General features: G+C 37.2%; 1 protein-coding gene and 1 long non-coding RNA gene across 2 annotated transcripts in view; one reads left to right on the forward strand and one right to left on the reverse strand.

Annotated features, from left to right (window-relative positions):
• Nucleotides 1-19827, reverse strand: part of LOC126777392 (uncharacterized) — a 172593-nt gene that overhangs the window by 97450 nt on the left and 55316 nt on the right. The gene's annotated exons all lie outside the window — the stretch shown is intronic.
• On the forward strand, nt 123-19716 carry LOC126777367 (PHAF1 protein CG7083). Its single transcript, XM_050500405.1, has 11 exons — nt 123-318; nt 9553-9635; nt 12066-12193; nt 14459-14618; nt 15349-15444; nt 15799-15949; nt 17038-17240; nt 17926-18050; nt 18561-18750; nt 18938-19033; nt 19352-19716. Exons 1-10 carry the CDS (start codon nt 255-257, stop codon nt 19022-19024), a joined length of 1287 nt encoding a protein of 428 aa, XP_050356362.1. The 5' UTR covers nt 123-254; the 3' UTR covers nt 19025-19033; nt 19352-19716.

Below are 19827 nucleotides of genomic sequence, written 5' to 3' on the forward strand. Positions count from 1 at the left end.
TATTATTTTAGGCAATAATAACAATAAAATCAGTTAGGATAATTTTTATCAATGTAAAAATTGAAATTACAATGCGAACCTGGTAGAATACAATCAGCTGTTTGTAATGACAGTTCCTCTGACAAATACAAAATGGTTGAAAACTAAAGTTGGCAAACAAAGAAAGGCAGCGTAAAAGAGCCATTTGTCGTTAAAATACTGTTATATTGAGTGAAAGTTAGATAGTTTAGTGTGTGATAAGTGTTTTGTGAATCATGCTGGATTTAGAAATCGTTCCCGAACGTTCCCTGGGCTGCGATGCCTGGGAGTTCGTTTTAGGTAAGCACCCTCGTATGTTTATACCTTACGTCAAGGTTTTGCGTTGTATTTCTACGGGACGCGACTTACGCAATGGTATTTTAATGGCTTGATCAATTAATCCCTTAATTATAAATATAGTTCTCGGTAAAGAGTTCGCATTGATTTTTTTTTCGAAGTGTCACGGGCCTTTGTTTCGTCTGTGGTACCAATGTTTATTTTTTTTTGCTACACTTGACCATGAAATCGCTGTTGTCATGTTTATTCATTGTTTTTCGTAATACAATTATTTTGTTAAGAGAATATAAACATACCATTACAGTTGCGACCTATTTACGATGAGATATATATTGTATTAAATTGAAAATTGATATATTAATAATGATGCATCAGACAACCTAATTTACTTTAAAATTGTTAATATCGTTAGTAAAACTATTGTAATTATAAATAAATAATTTTTTTTTAATTATATTCTAATCTACTATCTGAGAAGTTGGCATATACGATTTAAAAAAAAAGGATAGTGAGACCACTGAGCAATATTTTAAAGATTTTTATACCTACTCAATCATAACTATGTACATACAAATAAATTCATAATTATTACATAATGTTTTTCAATTATGACTTATAATAATTATTTTGCAGTGATCCAATTCAAAGTGTTTGTAAATTTGAGTTAATTTCTTATTTTTAAACATTACGAAAATATGACATAACTAGCAGAATCGCCCGACAGATATTTTGTAAATTTTTTACTTAAATGTTTTTTCCCATAATGTTTATTTTTTTTTTCAACTTCATTTGGACTATTATGGTCATTTAAAAAAAAAAATTATACAAATTGATAAGCAAATTTTTTTTGATCCTTGTACCATTTTATTTTCAGGGAAATAATAATAAGTATATTAATAATTTCCCATCCAACAAACTTAAAAATTAAGCTAGAAGTCGTTACAACTACAATATAGCTTGAAGTTTTAATATTGAGCTATTTAGACTTAAAATGTCACATCTTTTGAAATGTATTAATACAGTCTACATGTCATTGCTTGAATTGCAAATATCTTTATAATCATAGGATCTATGTTTGTCCGTCTATTGAGTCCCTGAAGCTAACATTAACCAATATCTCAAATGGCTCTTGTCAGTATTTTAAATGATATCGAATATACATTACTGAATATAAGAAAGTTTTGTTGGATAAATCGGCAATGTTACCAAGTGTAGAAACTTTTCTGTTTTGTATTCTGTACAAAAAAAACATGTTAATAACACCATGTGGTAACAACAATTGTGTCAGAAATGTATAAACAGTCAGTGGATCAAAGTCGTTTCGGACGGGAACACCCAGAGAAGCGAAACAGCCAGTGGGCAAATAACCCGCTCGATGGTCCGGTGATAGGCTTGATACACTTAGTACAGAACTGTGAGTATTCGCACTAGAGTGAGGATGTCTTTGTCCAGCAATGGATTTATGTGGGCTGAACATAATGAATATGTTGAAAAATTTATATGATGTATAATTTATACAAAATGCCTTTAAAAGGGTTTTATACTTTTCCATTAGAATATGATGCTAATATATTTATTTATTACTTTATAATCACAAAATCTTAATGATAATTGTATTTAAATTATACATTAATTTAATATTTCATTTGACAACAACAGTGTAGTAGGTGTAAATTCAAGCATGTTATGTATTTTTTTTTTTTTTTTTATAATAGGAAAGTGGACGAGCATATAGGCCACCCGATGGTAAGTGGTCACCAAACGCCCTTAGACATTGTAAGAAATGTCAACCATCGCTTACAGCCAATGCGCCACCAACCTTGGGAACTAAGATTTTATGTCCCTTGTGCCTGTAATTACACTGGCTCACTCACCCTTCAAACCGGAACACACCAATATAAAGTATTGCTGTTTTGCGGTAGAATATCTGATGAGTGGGTGGTACCTACCCAGACGAGCTTGCACAAAGCCCTACCACCAGTAAAGTATTATATATTATATTAGTATTATTTTGTGTCGGCAGTTTTTGTGCTATGGCCGTGGTTAATGTGGTTTGTTCTGCTTCCAAGAGATGGGAAGCAAAATATTTTTATTGACATGAACCAATTTGAACTTATCCACAGCATCTGTAATCTGCCCCTGGTCGCCACTAAACTATACAGTCAAATAATTACCATTAAATAGCCACTGATAGTAAAATCAGACTGCTGGCACTTGAAACTTTATATGAAATTACCAATTACATTTCCTCATAATGATGCGTAATTAAGCTGATTATAATCTCCTATCCCTTTGAAAGCAAGTAGAGGCGGTCAAGCCATAACGATGACGTTTTCGACCGATTTCGGCTGCAGCGAGACTAGGACACTTCACACGTGCACCCTGCACGGGTTTATTATAAAGCATCCAGCGATTTTCCGTCACTCTAATAATCCGGCAAATCCGAAACGATCGGAAAGAGTTCAGAATCAACTGCTTTACGTGGTTTAGTGGCGTCGCAGTGTAAACACAAATAGACTCCGGACTGCTACTGAGAATTGATCCCTGAGCCCTGATCTTCGGAATCTATTTTATAAACTAGCTATTATACCAACGAGCCAGTCGCTTTAAGTTTTACAGCTTATGTGATGTCACCATCATTCGTTTGGTTCGACAAAAAAATCTCGTATTGTACTCTTAATCCTAGGTTGAGATTGGGTAGGTACATTCTCCAAATACACTTTTGGACTACACGTGCCAACCAAAATTATGTACATTATCCGTCCATTTTTTTAGTGTTGGCACAGTTTCAAAATCTCGTCACGGTAGTATGCGCAAACGATCTCGTGAGAAGAGAACGGTACGCCCCCTGAAGAGACGGTGAGGGTACCGCTGGGTTTTAGTGGGTATTCGACGTTTAGGCGCTGGTGAGCTCCACATACCCCCTTCACGTGAGGGAAACGCTCAAATGATAAAAAAATAGTGGTTGAAATTCGACCGTGTTCATTATTAAAAATTTGAGAACATCAAATATGTAGTTGCACGTATTTGAGTACAGTACTGTACTCTAATTTCCAATTTTTTTATATTGATAACCCTAAGTTGAAGTAGAAAGAGATACTGAAATGTTTTGTTTTTTCCTATTCCTATAAAGATTATACATTTTGTATGAAAACAAACACGTGTCATGCGTTTATATATACAATAAAGGTATATGTATTTAGTCGAAAAATATTATATGTGCGGCACGTGCTTAAACGATACCTTTAATTTTGCTAAACAAGTATACAAAAAATCGTAATAGTTAATAATTATCTGTAGTCCTTTCGTACGGGTAAAATAAGGATTTATAACTCGTTCGAATTCTCAAAATTCTCAAAATCAATGAGATGTTACCATTTGCCAATCGATTTATTCGTCCGAACAGTACCGTGCCACGCGTTTATTTCAAATATCTCGTAGTATGTCTAAAAGTACCGGTTAATTGGGAGCGTACAAGGCAATATTAGTGGCTAATTTGAAAATATATTATCAGCGAATAAATAGGCAAAACAGTTATAATGAAGGCTAGCACTTTGCAATATGTATGCAAACACTTATATGGTGGGACCAGAGAATTATCAGGCACCGGACTAATGACTCTGTTAATATTAACCAATCCTTACATTTTCTCCCTTCAAACCGGAACGCAACAATACTACTATGTACTAATGGTTGTTGTTTGATGCTTGAATTAGTATAATAAGTGGTACATACTCAGACAGAAAAATCGAGATATCTCAGTGGTTAGAACGTGTGAATCTTAACCGATGATCGTGCGTTCAAACCTGGGCAAGCACCATTCAATTTTCATGTGCTTAATTTGTGATTTTAATTCATCTCGTGCTTGACGGTCAAGGTGAGAAAACCTGCATGTGTCTAATTTCATTGAAATTATGTCACATGTGTATTCTACCAACCCGCATTGGAGCAGCGTGGTGGAATAAGCTCTAAACCTTCTGCTCAAAAAGGGAGAGGTGGCCTTAGCCCAGCAGTAGGACATTAACAGGCTGTTACTGTATTACTTTACATACTCAGACGTCTTGCAGTAAAGGCAGCGAGTAAATCTTGCTTTTCGATATTGCTGACAGTTTCTCGTCATTAATAAAACGTAATAAAACCTACGTATATTATGTTAATGTTATCGCGATATCAATGTGTCGTAAGAATGTTTTTCGTTGATAACAATATTTTTTGATCTTGACCGTAAACAGCTGAAGGCATTTTTTTATTATAGTTGTGAATAATATTTTATTATCAGTCTCAAATACTTATCAGCTTTATATAATCATATTAGTTAATAATAAAAGTAATGTTTGTAAATGTTCTAAGGCGTGGTTAAGCTGCCTCTTGAGAAGAAGGCTTTGAGCTTATTATTCCAACACACTCAATGTATTATAAATATCAATTGGTTAAAACCTTATTCGAAACGCGCTTCATCTTGTAGTATAAGTTTTATGTATATAGTAATAATTTTATATTAGTAGTAATATTTTTTTTAAATGACTTGTCTAATTATAAATATTGTGTCAAATCGTAAGGGCCGTTTCGGAAATACACTATATATATATATATATGTATATAAGAATTTAATACTATAGGTACCGCCTTTATTAACTTGAATGTATTGTAAAGAAACAGGATTTTTTTGTGCAAAAAACACGCATCAGTGAAATGTTGTTACAATCGACTTATGTATATATGCTATTTTAACGCGTGTTTTCTTTAAACGTTATAATTATAATGGTCAATGTCGAATATCACTTTCTGACATTTGCGACCGTTTCCTTCGGTGAGCTAGTGTGTTCTTACAGAATAGGTCTACTGTTTTTATTTTAAGAACTTTATTTTATCTGCTGTTTTAATTTCGCTAAAGGTAAACAAGTTATGTATTGTGTTTGAAGAAACGATAACTCAACAGTGCTATTCTGTGACTCACTTCGTATGTCACTCGTGAAATATTGATAACCGACTTTTGTTAATGAGCTATTTTGATTCGTGTGTCCTTCGAATGTTATATATTTGTAGTCATTGTCGCATATCACTTTCGGACATTTCACGAAAGTGCTCTGCGGCAAGTTTCGTTTTTGTTCTTATAGAAAGAATAGTTTTACAGTTATTACTCTATTATTAAGCTCAATAGTTAAAATATTATCATTATTAATTGCGACACATTTAACAAGGAAAATCTAGCAAATGTAACTAGTTGGCAATAATATTTTGACGTCATAATACATTTAGAAATTAAATTTTGTTAAAGGGACATCACAGTTAGTGAACAAATGGTGTAAGTGCCAAGGAAGGAACTCTCGAGAATTGATGTGTCTACCGTTTACCGATCTCACGCACATATTAACGCATTTACAATAACGAATCTTACGCTGCGTCATCTGATGCTCGAAATCTTAGGCTGACGTCACCTGAAGTTTGAAATCTCAGCCCTTACCGTGTATCGAGTGTCACGGGAAAGTCGTTATCCTACAAGGACAAAGCATGCAATTTATTTTATCACGTCATTCAATTGCTATAGCGTTATAGTTCGTGATTTATATAATAGTAAGCTGAAGTGTCGTAGCGAAATTAGCATATGCAAGTCTTGGCGTCGATATATAATAGAGGTAGGTAGTGAAGCAAAAAATAAATATTAAAAAAATCTCGATTCATAATCGATAATAACGATAATCGACCGTGTAGGTGCGTCATTCTAGCATTAGCCTCCGCACCGCTTGCACGTCTCATTTGTTACTACAAAACATGTTTCTGCGCAACCACTGCCCGCTAGTTCAGCCCGGCCAGAGTATACTGCGCCAACTATAATGTGTCGTTTCATACCATACATGCAGTTTCATCTTGATGTTTTCAGCAGTCACATAGCGTTTGTCGTTATCAAATCAAACCAAATCAAAGTATATATATAATAGGTAGAGTTTGAATCAATCCCTCGACAATTATTGAATTCTAAGCCCTCCTGTTTTCTTAAATCCGCTTCGGTTTCAGTTAAAATCTGTAATTTCTAGATAATCTTCCATTTTGGTCTCTGATCAAATTTGATTTAAAACGGTTCATTAATTGAGCCAAGCCATTTAGTAAACAAAACCTATTCTATATTTGTAAGGCCTATTCCGGTGAGAGAATTATTCCAGGAGAAAAGGATAATAAACAACATTAACCTTGAACTGACTTGACCTACTCTTAGTCAAGATATAAAATAATTATGGATTCGTGAAAAAAAGACGTTTTGAATTTAAGTTGTTATAACAAATTTGGAAGTAAAATTAAAGTGGATATAGGTTAAGTGGAATGGTGTTGCATTACAAATAATGATATATTATTCAAGAACAGTTTGCGGTGCATAATATATTAGAGCTATTAGCAAATCGCATGGAATATGTTAATCTAAGGTTCGTTTATCTGTAATCCTTCTACCATTAGAATAGGCTGAAGTATAAGGTGGATGTAAATATATGTCGCGGATTCAAATGGATTGCCATTTTAATGGCCGCCATTGTCGTCCAATATGTTGATTTTATTAAATCAGTCAGTGCGCACGTCTGGCTCTGGCGCTGTCCTGAGAACAAGAGACCAAGAGACCAAGGGGGTTGCTCGACAAAATGATCACACGCGCTACTGACATACTCCTTTATACTTTATATTTCCATCAGTCGGCTACATAATAAAATAGGCACCCGTCTTATGTTTTTCACACTTGACGTCTGACAACCGACCAACCTACATGACATACATCACGTTGTGTGGTGTTGCTATTCTAATAAGTGACGTCGTATACCCGCTTAAATTTATTATCTCTGACATATATATAACTGATTGCTGGTTTCTATGCGTTATTATGAAATAAAAAAGATCTTCATTTAATGATAATTTACATTAGTATCTAACTTAAGTGTTACCTACACAACAATGGCTTTGAAACAATCGGACTATTGTATTGTATATAACGGGACTAGCATTCGAAACGATTATATTTATACATATGTATATACTAGACACATACATAAAACTATACAACACAAAACAAATTGAAGGGCAAACATACATGTTTTTATGGGCTAAGATCTTTCGCTGGCGCACGCGGAAGAACTTATCAAAGCTTCATCGTAATCGTATGAATGGTTTAAGATCGCATAAAGGACAAACATACAAAAAGAAACAGTCTATAAATATCCCACTGCTGGGCTAAGGCTGCATCTCCTCTTTTGTAGAGCCCAGTGGTTAAAAGACGATATTACGCTGGTTCAAACAGGCAAGCACCACTGAATTTTCATGTGTTTAATTGTTGTGTTTACAATTCATCCCGTGCTCGGTGTCGAAGGAAACATCGTGAGGAAACCTGCATGTGAAAAAAACTGCCACATGTATTCACCAACCCGCATTGAAGCAGAGTGGTGGATTAAGCTCTATACATAAAAAGTTTTTTGTTTTATTTATTGTAGTCCTTAAGGACATTTCTCTAAACCAGGGGGGTTGTGACCAATCTCAAGAGAGATTACCCAACTGCGCAGGACATATTATAGTGCACAAGTGTGTGCGCAAATACAGCACACTCTTCACTCTCATAATCCGATGTGACGGCGATCCGACACGACAAAGAGTTCAGGCAGTTAATAAACGAGTTTACGTGTTGTTCGAGGCATGGGAGTGTGCACACTACCAACTTCCAGAGTCCTGCTACTGAGTATCTTCGTTCGAAAAACTTAACAAATTCTTATCGGCCCCATCTGGGTTATTACCCAGTACCTCGGAATTTGCGACTTTATAGCCTCTAAAGAAACGAGGCAGTCATCATTTATTAATGTAACAGACATACAAACAACATGATTACTATTATTAAACTCGTGTAAAAAAGCAAATACGCGCGGCGCGTGTAATTGTTTCGTGTCATTAACATTCTTATCGGTCATACGAGGGTAAGGAATAATACAATAATATTATCCTACACATAACAAACATAACATTAAAGATTATATGTTCGTGTATCATTTTTTTTTTGTAAATTAGGTAATGACTCGAAAATGGGCCACCTGATGGTAAATGGTCATCCATACACATTGGAGATGTAAGAAATATTAACCATTCCTTATATCGTCAATGCGTCGCCAACCTTGGGAACTAAGATGCTATGTCCCTACCACGTCTTAATCACAAAGTTTCGGACAGCATGAGAAGCCGGAGACAATTCTACTACAATTTGTCACTTTATCGCAATCGAATGGAAGCGTAAACAAAAACGATACCGTTTTATTTTTCTCTAATTTACTGATCCACGTGATATACATTCTTATTGATAAACGTTACTTAGCGGCTGTTTAGTTAAACACTGATATCTCCCTTTCTGTTGTTATTGATTTGACATTCGAAAGAAGAAGACACCGTATTGTTTAATAAATCACCCGCTAAACAAAGTTTACACTAGGGCCGATAAACGTTAACAATTAAGTTTAGTTTTGGCATATTGGTATATGGCAACACCGTATCGGTTTGGTTCCGATCCGAAAATTAAATCGGGATCGTATCTTAACCGTTAAATTAGTAGAATTCGCCCGGTCTCAACACAATCGGATTTTTAAAGTACAATTGTGTTTGCTCACTCACACACATACTTGTGCATCATACACAATATCTACTACGCAGTTGCAATTGGTCCAGCTGACTAATATGGGCTTATTTCAATAAAGCGCATCAATAAAATTTATTCAAATCAATGAAAATAATTATAAAAAATATTATAATAATAGTGTATGTATTGATCTAAAAACTTGCAAGTTGCTTACTAGACAAATTTAATATTTTTTATACTAATTATATAGATAATCGATAAAACACCTGAATTTCAACGACTATTGCGGGTTCAAAATCGGGCAAGCACCACAGAGTATATAATATACATACACGTGCTTAATATGTTTATTATTCGTCTCGTGATTAATGAAAGAAAACATTGTAAGAAACCTGCATTGCGCTTAGATATCCAAAGCCTTGTATACAACCAACTTCCATGGTGGAAAGCTCCAAAATATTCTCCTAAAAAGGAGAGAAGACGTTTGCCAAACAGTGACATAATACAGCGCATAATACAGATAATTAATGAAAACAGTTATTTTATTATAGTCTTCCATTTTCAAATACCATTTTCATACCGTTGATGAATGAAACATTTACAACAGTTACGTCGTTATGAAAGAATTTAATTTGTTTTTACAGGAATGCACTTCTCGCAAGCGGTCTCCATTATTCAGAGTCAAGTTGGAACGATACGCGGTGTACAGGTTATATACAGTGATCAGGTGAGTTGTTCTTATCATTTCGTAATGTAGTAGATTTCAATGGCAGGAGTATAGACAAACAAAGAATTTGTCCTTTTATTGACGTCGTTATGGGCTCAATCGATAGTTTGTTGCTGTTGCTGTTGCGTGTGTAACTTGTACAGTATGACTGATATTGTCGTCAGTATATCTTCAGGTATGATTGATTTCAGTAGTGTTAATCTGTAAGAAAACGAAACTCACCGCAAGACACGTTCGTGAAACGTCAAAGTGATGATGCGACATTGACCGTAATAATTATAACATTTCAAGAAGACACGCATCAAAATAGTATATCATCATAAGTCGTTTGTCAACATTTCACGGCTGAGTAATGAAGTGAGTTCTTGCAGAATAGCGCTGCCGTATTTAGAATTTACTTTCGTACATTTTGTATATATGTTTGGAATAAACAAGAACATGAAATCGATATTATGTTTCCAAGTTACCCAGGAATAGTTTATTGGGAAACAAACGGATATCGCTATTTTGAATTGATGACGTCATTGTCCTATACGAATACTTATTTGGTGGTAGGGCTTTGTACAAGCTCCTCTGAGTAGGTACCACCGACTCATCACATATTCTACCGGCAAACAGCAATATTTAGTATTATTGTGTTCCGGTTGGAATTTTGAGTGAGCACTGACAGACACAAGAGGCATAACATCTTAGTTACCAAGATTGGTGGCGCATTGGTGATGTAAGTGATGTTTAACATTTCTTACAGTGCCAATGTGTATGTGCGTTGGTGACCAATTAACCTCCTTTTCAGTCCACATACCTGTATAATAAAAAAAGATACAAACTTAAATGTAAAACTTTAACTTCAAAGTAACGCTTACTACTTACGTAGCACACTTAACCTTTTTTAGGACAGCTTATAAGGCTGCAACTCGAAGCCACTAGAAAGTAAGAGCGTTTCGGTACATACTTACCCCTTTTGTGTTTTAAGCCACTTGTATGATATTTATCAGCAGGTTTTAGTGTAACTTATAATATATATTTAAATCATTATTATTATATAATGTATAAACCTCTGGGCCTCCACAAAAAAGGGGCCTCATTAATATGAGATATTGTTGAAAATATTACTTACTACAGTAATATAATTTTTTTTGTATGGTCTCGGGGCCTCAAAAACCTTGTTTACAAATAATAGTACATATGAAATCGCAGGCGATTGAATGTGTTTAGTATCTAAAAAGTATATAATACTTTAAAAACAGCTAAATGTTTCATAAAACAGCTGTACATGACTCATTAAGTTTATTATGATTCCGTGGTACAAAGAGTTATCTCGTATCGTATCGCAACGTCATACAATATAATGATTTAATTAATACATTTGTTTACATTTAACTTTAAATTAATTTTAATCACATAAGATATAAAATTTTATATATAAGTTGCTTGTATATGCTCCGCGATTTTTTAGCCGCGTTGTACGTTATTGCGTTGGTTGTAGCGTGATGTTATAGATCATATAATAGACTAGTTACGCGTGGGGGGGGGGGGGGTGGTTAGGTACCCTATGTCCTTTTCTGTAGCCCTGACAACGTGTATGCAAATTTTTAATTATGATCGGTTGAGTAGTGAAGATGTGAAAGCGTAACAACCAAATTAATAAACAAAATCACATTTGCTTTTATAATATTAGTAGTAGTAGTATAGTAGTAATAACAGCCTGTTAATGTCCCACTGCTGGGCTAAGGCCTCCTCTCCCTTTTGAGGAGAAGGTTTGGAGCTTATTCCACCACGCTGCTCCAATGCGGGTTGGTAGAATACACATGTGGCAGAATTTCAATGAAATTAGACACATGCAGGTTTCCTCACGATGTTTTCCTTCACCGTTAAGCACGAGATGAATTATAAACACAAATTAAGCACATGAAAATTCAGTGGTGCTTGCCCTGGTTTGAACCCACGATCATCGGTTAAGATTCACGCGTTCTTACCACTGGGCCATCTCGGCTTTTTTTATATAATATTAGTAAGGATAATTATATTAATTTTTCTGAAGAAAAATATAATTGTAATCTGTGGTAAGCGCGTACAAACAAACAAACTATTCAGCTTTATAATATTATAGTAGGGAAGCCCAATGGGGGATTTTGGGATTTACTCAAGCGCGGCATATAATGACATAAGGGGGGAACCTTGCACTTTGTTGAGTACCGCCATATATAAACTCTCTATATAGGTTCGCGCGTCGAGGGCAGCCGATCAGAATAGTAAATAAACAAAATCGGTTGTAAGTAATACTCGAGCGCGTCAAATTAGGATGGGACTGTATGCTGAAAGTTTTAAAAAATCTGTTTCGCTCGAGTATTTCAAAATAATATATTTTCTTACAATTTTATTCTTTAATATTTCTGTGCATTGCTAATTGTTGTTTATTTATTGTTTCAGAATCCACTATCAGTGGACTTAGTAATAAACATGCCGCAGGACGGTATACGGTTAATATTCGACCCGGTCGCGCAGCGGCTCAAGATCATTGAAATATACAATATGAAATTAGTTAAGCTTAGGTATAGGTGAGTACATATTATTTACTACGGGTATTGGGCGCATTTATGAACAAACAAACAAAATCATTTTCACATTAGTGAGGATACAATTTGGAAGAAGAATCGATATGAAAACTGTTCTGGTTTAAGTATTAGTTTTTAGTTATCATTGAGTGAATTGTCTGGAGAAATCGTTTATCAAATGTAAGAGTGTCTCTCGTACTATAATAAACTGTTATATTTCCTAAACGATTTCGCCTGAGCCATTCTCAAGCGAGACTAGCCATCTGAGCATGACAAATTATAATTCAGGCGTGTGTACTCCCGTCCCGTCTCTCATAATCCGATGGGAGGGCGGATTCGGACGCGACCGGAAAGTGTTCGAGCGCAGGTCCAACGGCGTTACGTGCTTTCCGAGATACAAGTACGTAAACACTTGCAATTTCCTGAAACCGGGCAGGCAGATGTTCTGTGTCGACACTTTTTTATTTCTGGATCGAGTCCAGGACCTCGGCATCTGCGGCCTTTGAATCTAGTCGCCAGGCCAATGATATATGTTTATTTACTGTACAATATTATATGTACATGATATATTAGTGTTCGTATCTCTTAATTTATCGCGAGTATATTAAATAAGGCCAGACGGTTACGATTCGACCGTTCGATGGAATTGACAATCATGCGGTATGAACATGTTCACTGCCGATAAAATGTATTGAAAAAGAAAAAATAGTACTGCCACGCCCGTCGCTGTCTGATCTGTATGATTTGCAACGTGTTAATAATTATTCTGTACACGTATCTCTTCGACCTGATGACCTTTGTGCGGTAACCAGCCGCTGTAGACGTTCAGGGACAGAGGTATCATTCTGTCTCTGTCTCTAATGTTCGGCTTATTATTAATGTTTTCGATCATCGATTAATTGATTGCCTTTATTGTGTTCCGAATTAATGTTAATTCGATGTTTTTGTTGTTAATTTTTGTTTATGTTTTTCAATTCAATTGTATTTTTTTCGTTTTTTGCTTTAATTCGCGACTTCGTTTCCTTTCGACCATGTTGTGCATTTTTTTCAACACACAAAAACACTAATAAAATTTATTAAGATTTAAATATTTTAAGCTTTTAAATATCTCTATAACAATATGCATAATATTATAAAATAGGGGTAGCTGAACGGCGGCTTCGCCAGCGTGGAATTCATCTTGTGGCGAAAATTCTCCAATATCGGCCATTTTAACGTACATACTATTCGAATATCATCATCTCAGCCGAGAGACTGCTGGACAAAGGCCTCGCCCAAGGATTTCCATTTTGGCCGGTCTTGCGCTGCCCGCATCCAACGGCTTCCCGCGACTCTTTTTATGATTTTATATCACCACCTCATTTCATCCCGTGGGGATGAGTCCTGTGCGTAGAAGTCGACCCGAGAGAATATACACCAGAGAACATATTAAGTTAAAAAAGACAGTTATTTTCAAATCGAAGACAGACACTTCAATTTTATTTATTTGTATGTACTATCCTTAAAATTTCTTTCCTAATGTTTTTTATTTTTTACTTTATAAATTAGTTTGTGTAATTAGTGTTTTTATGGGTTGGAATATTTCTGCACAAGGTGGTACATTTTAATAGTCAATATTATACGAAATTTATAATTTTAAGCAAGACAAAATATACATCCAATTTCTTTTCCCAATGATATATTATTTGATATATAATACATGTGGATTAGAATTTATAGAATTAATGGTTGTAAAATATTTGACAACCATTAGATATGATATCTAAATATTTATTTACGTATCTCCTGTTTGGCAAATAACGTTATCTAACAGGCAAGCGATGCTTAGAAGCACGAACTTTTGATACTTTTCTATATTAACATTGTTATAAAAAATATGTGTTAAAATTTACCGTTCTCAACTTCGTAAGCTTTTGATTTGTGAACTTTTTTTTCCAAATTTAAATATCTTGTTGACACCCATCTTTGATTACTCAGACACAGTGAAAACTCATTACTGTCACTTCGCCATATTTCTGAGGTCACGGCTGATCAACCGTAAAGCGAATACATCTATTCGCTGTAGTTTATTAGTATTTAATTTTACTTATATTATTCACGCAACTCCTCAAGGCTGTAGGGCAGAAAATGTAGCAGCCTAAAGTTTATCATTTAGGCCATAAAGCATTGAAATAAAAAAGAAGACAGTTGGTGCTGCTTGCATCAACTTGCATTGCATTGGTCATATATAAGCAAAGCCGATAGTCTATAGTTGATTTTCTTTTCTAGCGGTATGTGCTTCAATTCGCCAGAGATAACGCCATCAATCGAGCAAGTGGAGCATTGCTTTGGAGCAACTCACCCCGGTCTGTACGACAGCCAGCGTCACTTGTTCGCGCTCAACTTTAGGGGTCTCTCATTTTATTTCCCCGTCGATAGTAAATTTGAGGTACGTTTATGGGTATCTAATATTTTTTGATGTGGAATAATATATATTTGTACATGGTGGTGGTGCTTTGTGGATTTCGTGCAAGCCGTTGGGTAGGTACCACCCATTCAACACATATTCTACCGCCAAACGGCAATACTTAGTAATGTTGAGTTCCGGTTTGTTGAATGAGTTAGTTAGTATACGGGGACATAACATCTTAGTTCCTAAGGTTGGTCACGCATTGGTGATGTAAGGAATGTTTAATATTTCCTACAGTGTTCATGTGGTACTATGGGCATTGGTGACCACTTACGATCAGTTGGATGATAGGCCAGACTACCTAATCATATAATGTATATTTGTGGTGAACTTAATTACTTTTAATTTACTGGTGGTAGGGCTTTGTGCAAGCTCGTCTGGGTAGGTACCACCCACTCATCAGATATTCTACCGCAAAACAGCAATACTTGATATTGTTGTGTTCCGGTTTGAAGGGTGAGTGAGCCAGTGTAATTACAGGCACAAGGGACATAAAATCTTAGTTCCCAAGGTTGGTGGCGCATTGGATATGTAAGCGATGGTTGACATTTCTTACAATGCTAATGTCTAAGAGCGTTGGTGACCACTTACCATCAGGTGGCCCATATGCTCGTCCGCCTTCCTATTCTATAAAAAAAAAAAAAAAATTGACTTTTTAATGGCAGTTTTTTTAAGCGGTTTATTAATTTGCAATTATATATAATTTCAGCCCGGATACGCGCACGGTCTGGGCTCACTGCAGTTCCCAAACGGCGGCTCGCCCGTCGTTTCCCGAACAACGATATATTACGGATCCCAACATCAGGTTAATTTTAGCTTTTAAACTGTTGAATGGAAATTTCAATCGGTAAACTGTGCCGGTTCTAATAATTCGGTAGCTTCGATTGTTTTTCAGTGCCCGTAATGATATATTATTAGCTAGAATTTTATCAGCAATTAACAACTTAAGGTTAAGGTATCTATCGTATTTGATCATAAAATAATCGTCAATAGTAAATAACAGTCCCACCATTGAGCTGAGGCCTTCTTGCTCTTTGGAGGAGAAGGTTTCGAGCTTATTCCACCACGCTTCACCATAACGACTCGATACACATACGGCAGATTTTCATCTTAATGTTTATATCTATAATGTGATATAAGAAATTATTTTATATTTTAGCTAACACGGTCAGCTAGCGGAGGTCGATGCTCAGCTCCATTAGCGGACTTGCCTCTTTCCTGCTACCGACACCAGCTGCACCTGAGGCGATGTGATGTTCTGAGATCGCCGACCGCGACACTCGGATTACGCTTGCATATATACACAGAGGGTGAGAATATTGCGTCTTAATAAAATTCGATAATTATTTATTTTTTTGCTCTCTTCGTTGTGCTTCAAATATGTGTCACGGTACCTGTTTAGACTAATAGTAGGGCCCAGTGTAAGCCCGTCCACTCAATAGTAGGGCCCAGTGTAAGCCCGCCACTCAATAGTAGGGCCCAGTGTAAGCCCGTCCACTCAATAGTAGGGCCCAGTGTAAGCCCGTCCACTCAATAGTAGGGCCCAGTGTAAGCCCGCCACTCAATAGTAGGGCCCAGTGTAAGCCCGCCACTCAATAGTAGGGCCCAGTGTAAGCCCGTCCACTCAATAGTAGGGCCCAGTGTAAGCCCGTCCACTCAATAGTAGGGCCCAGTGTAAGCCCGCCACTCAATAGTAGGGCCCAGTGTAAGCCCGTCCACTCAATAGTAGGGCCCAGTGTAAGCCCGTCCACTCAATAGTAGGGCCCAGTGTAAGCCCGTCCACTCAATAGTAGGGCCCAGTGTAAGCCCGTCCACTCAATAGTAGGGCCCATTGTAAGCCCGTCCACTCAATAGTAGGGCCCATTGTAAGCCCGTCCACTCAATAGTAGGGCCCATTGTAAGCCCGTCCACTCAATAGTAGGGCCCATTGTAAGCCCGTCCACTCAATAGTAGGGCCCATTGTAAGCCCGTCCACTCAATAGTAGGGCCCATTGTAAGCCCGTCCACTCAATAGTAGGGCCCATTGTAAGCCCGTCCACTCAATAGTAGGGCCCATTGTAAGCCCGTCCACTCAATAGTAGGGCCCAGTGTAAGCCCGCCACTCAATAGTAGGGCCCATTGTAAGCCCGTCCACTCAATAGTAGGGCCCATTGTAAGCCCGTCCACTCAATAGTAGGGCCCATTGTAAGCCCGTCCACTCAATAGTAGGGCCCATTGTAAGCCCGTCCACTCAATAGTAGGGCCCATTGTAAGCCCGTCCACTCAATAGTTGTGCTCCCGTAGATTCCGATTTAAAGACCGAGCGAGCCAGTGCTACTACACAAGAGATATACAATTGTTCCGTAGTAGGTGGCGCGTTGCTAGCGGTGGTATTGTTAACGTTTGAGCTGCGACGCAGGCACGCGCTCGGGCTCGGCCGCGTCGGCGCGGCGGCGCGTGGTGCGCTTCGGCGACAGCTGCCAGGCCGTGGCGCGCGCGCTGGCGGCGCCGGCGCGCCTGTACTACAAGGCGGACGACAAGATGCGCATCCACCGCCCCACCGCGCGCCGCCGCCCGCCGCCCGCCTCCGACTACTTCTTCAACTACTTCACGCTGGGCCTGGTGAGTCGCCGTCTCTCTCTAACGTCGATTAGAATAGACTTAACGTTAGAAGCCACGTCGGCGATTATTCCGATTAGCCGATTGCACAGGAGATATTTGAGTGCAATCACGTAAATATAAATAACCGTTAAAAATGTCAGTACCAAGAATGATAGAGATCGGGCGCAGTACCCTCGACGACGGTAACACCGGGTCAATACTGGTGGTAGAGCTTTGTGCGAGCTTGTCTGGGTAGGTAACATCCACTCATCAGATATTCTACCGCAAAACAGCAGTTCTTGGTATTGTTGTGTTCCGGTTTGAAGGATAAGTGAGCCAGTGTAATTACAGGCACAAGGGACATAACATATTAGTTCCCAAGGTTGGTGGCGCATTGGTGATGTAAGCGATGGGTAATATTTCTAACAATGCCAATGTCAATGGGCATTGGTGACCACTTACCATCAGGTGGCCCATATGCGCCTTCCTATTCTATAAAAAAAAAATACAAATAGTCACTTTATCGCAATCGAGTCGAAATGTAATCGTTGCCGTTGAATCGTTTTCCTATTCTACTAACACAACGAGCCAGTTGCGATTCGATCAAAGTTGGATCGGAATCGAATCGGAGACGTATCGTTACCACTATAAATTAGTAGAATTGTCATTTGACATTGATTTAAAATGTCGCGCCATGACATTACAGGACGTGCTGTTCGATGCGCGTACGCATCAAGTGAAGAAATTCGTGCTACACACCAACTACCCGGGTCACTACAACTTTAACATGTACCACAGATGCGAGTTCGAGCTGAACGTGCAGCCAGACAAGTGAGTTGCTGTGTTACGATGGTTTATTTTATATATTTTACTAATTTATTTTGTTTAATTGCAATCTTTGGATTATTTCCCACAAGTATATGCGCTTAACTCTCCATAATATATTCCTTCATACTCAAAAGTCAGATGCAGGACCAATAACTTTATATCCTATTCCAATCGAAGGAGTAAATAAACAAACCTTAAATTTACATATTCCACGCGTTTTCTAATAGCTCTGCTGTATTATGCCCTACAAACAGTTACCTGTATTTATAATACAACACTATTCCACTTAACCACTTATGAACACGCAAGATTCTCGGATTCAATCATAGATTATTAAAGATCTTGACTAACTATATCGTGTCAATTCGATGTCGAAGTTTTATATTTGTCTTTGTCTTTATTCGTCTCGTGGTCGGAATAGGCTATACGTACTTCCCGAGGCTCCGCCGTGTAACGACATCTAGTCCTTCGATTGCTACTATGACTATGTTCACCCGCGTGGTGTGGTGTCAGATGCGAGTCAAACGCGCTGGTGGAGTCGCTGGGCGCGGTGAGCATCACGGCGTACAGCAAGTGGGAGAGCGTGTCGCGCGCGCTGCGCGTGTGCGAGCGCCCCGTCGTGCTCAACCGCGCCTCCTCCACCAACACCACCAACCCCTTCGGCTCGACCTTCTGCTACGGCTACCAGGACATGATCTTCGAGGTAACGCACATTTGTCTGTTGTCTAATTGATTGCTTCTGAAACGGATCCAAGCAGAATCGAAGAATCATTAACGTTTGCTTGACTGACATCATTCAATACTTTTTTTTTTTAAATTCTTCTGGAAAAGGTAAAGGCGACTCAACCGTTTGTAATGGTGGTTCTCAAATTCGTCGTAATTTTTCGCAGGTGATGTCGAACAACTACATAGCATCGATAACTCTGTACCAGCCAGAGGGCACCCGCGCCCACTACGCGGTCAGTTCCATCGCGTGACACAATAAGGTATATCGTTGTATTTTTTTTTTTTTTTTTATAATTATTAGGCCAGCGTTTGACCGTTGACTTGCCTAATGTTAAGCAGCGACACGGCTTAGGATATAGCACGCTTACCTATAAGAAACCTGTTTACTTTGGATTTGAAGACACCAACATTGTAACATAATAATAACTTTTTTTATACCATTATATAATAAATCAATATATATATATATATATATATATATATATATATATATATATATAATAATCTAGTAAAATGACTCACATAATTTGTTATAAAAGTGTTAATATATTTTTATTAATAAAAATTTGCATTGTCAGGTATCTCCAAGCAAAGGTAAAAAATTCACATCCTGAATGCAGTTTGTCAGTTAATACAAAATTAATAAAAAACACTCCACTAATGTGACAACACTGCACCGTTCGACGCACGAACCTTCTGGCAATGTGACACATATCCTTTACAAAAACCAACCTAAGAGGTAACAGTATTTGAAAAAAAAATGTGATAAAAACTGTGAAAAAAAAACCTAAAAAAAAATAAGTGAGTGACAGATCTCAAGATGGTGTGTATACGTTTATTTAATTCCTTAGCAGCAATGGACAGTAAAAAGAATATTTAATAAAAAAAAAACATTTAAGATGATAGTGCGAAAGTTTCTCTTAATAATCATAATTAGTCAAATGTGTTCTTAAGTTTTACATACAGGCGGAAAATTCGGATTTTTCATTAAAAAAAAAAAAAGAAAATAGTTTATAAGGAGTTGTAAATATTTTTTGACGTTCAAAAAAATAAT

This window comes from Nymphalis io, chromosome 22 (genome assembly GCF_905147045.1).
Source record: "Nymphalis io chromosome 22, ilAglIoxx1.1, whole genome shotgun sequence".
NCBI classification, from domain to species: Eukaryota; Metazoa; Arthropoda; class Insecta; order Lepidoptera; family Nymphalidae; genus Nymphalis; species Nymphalis io.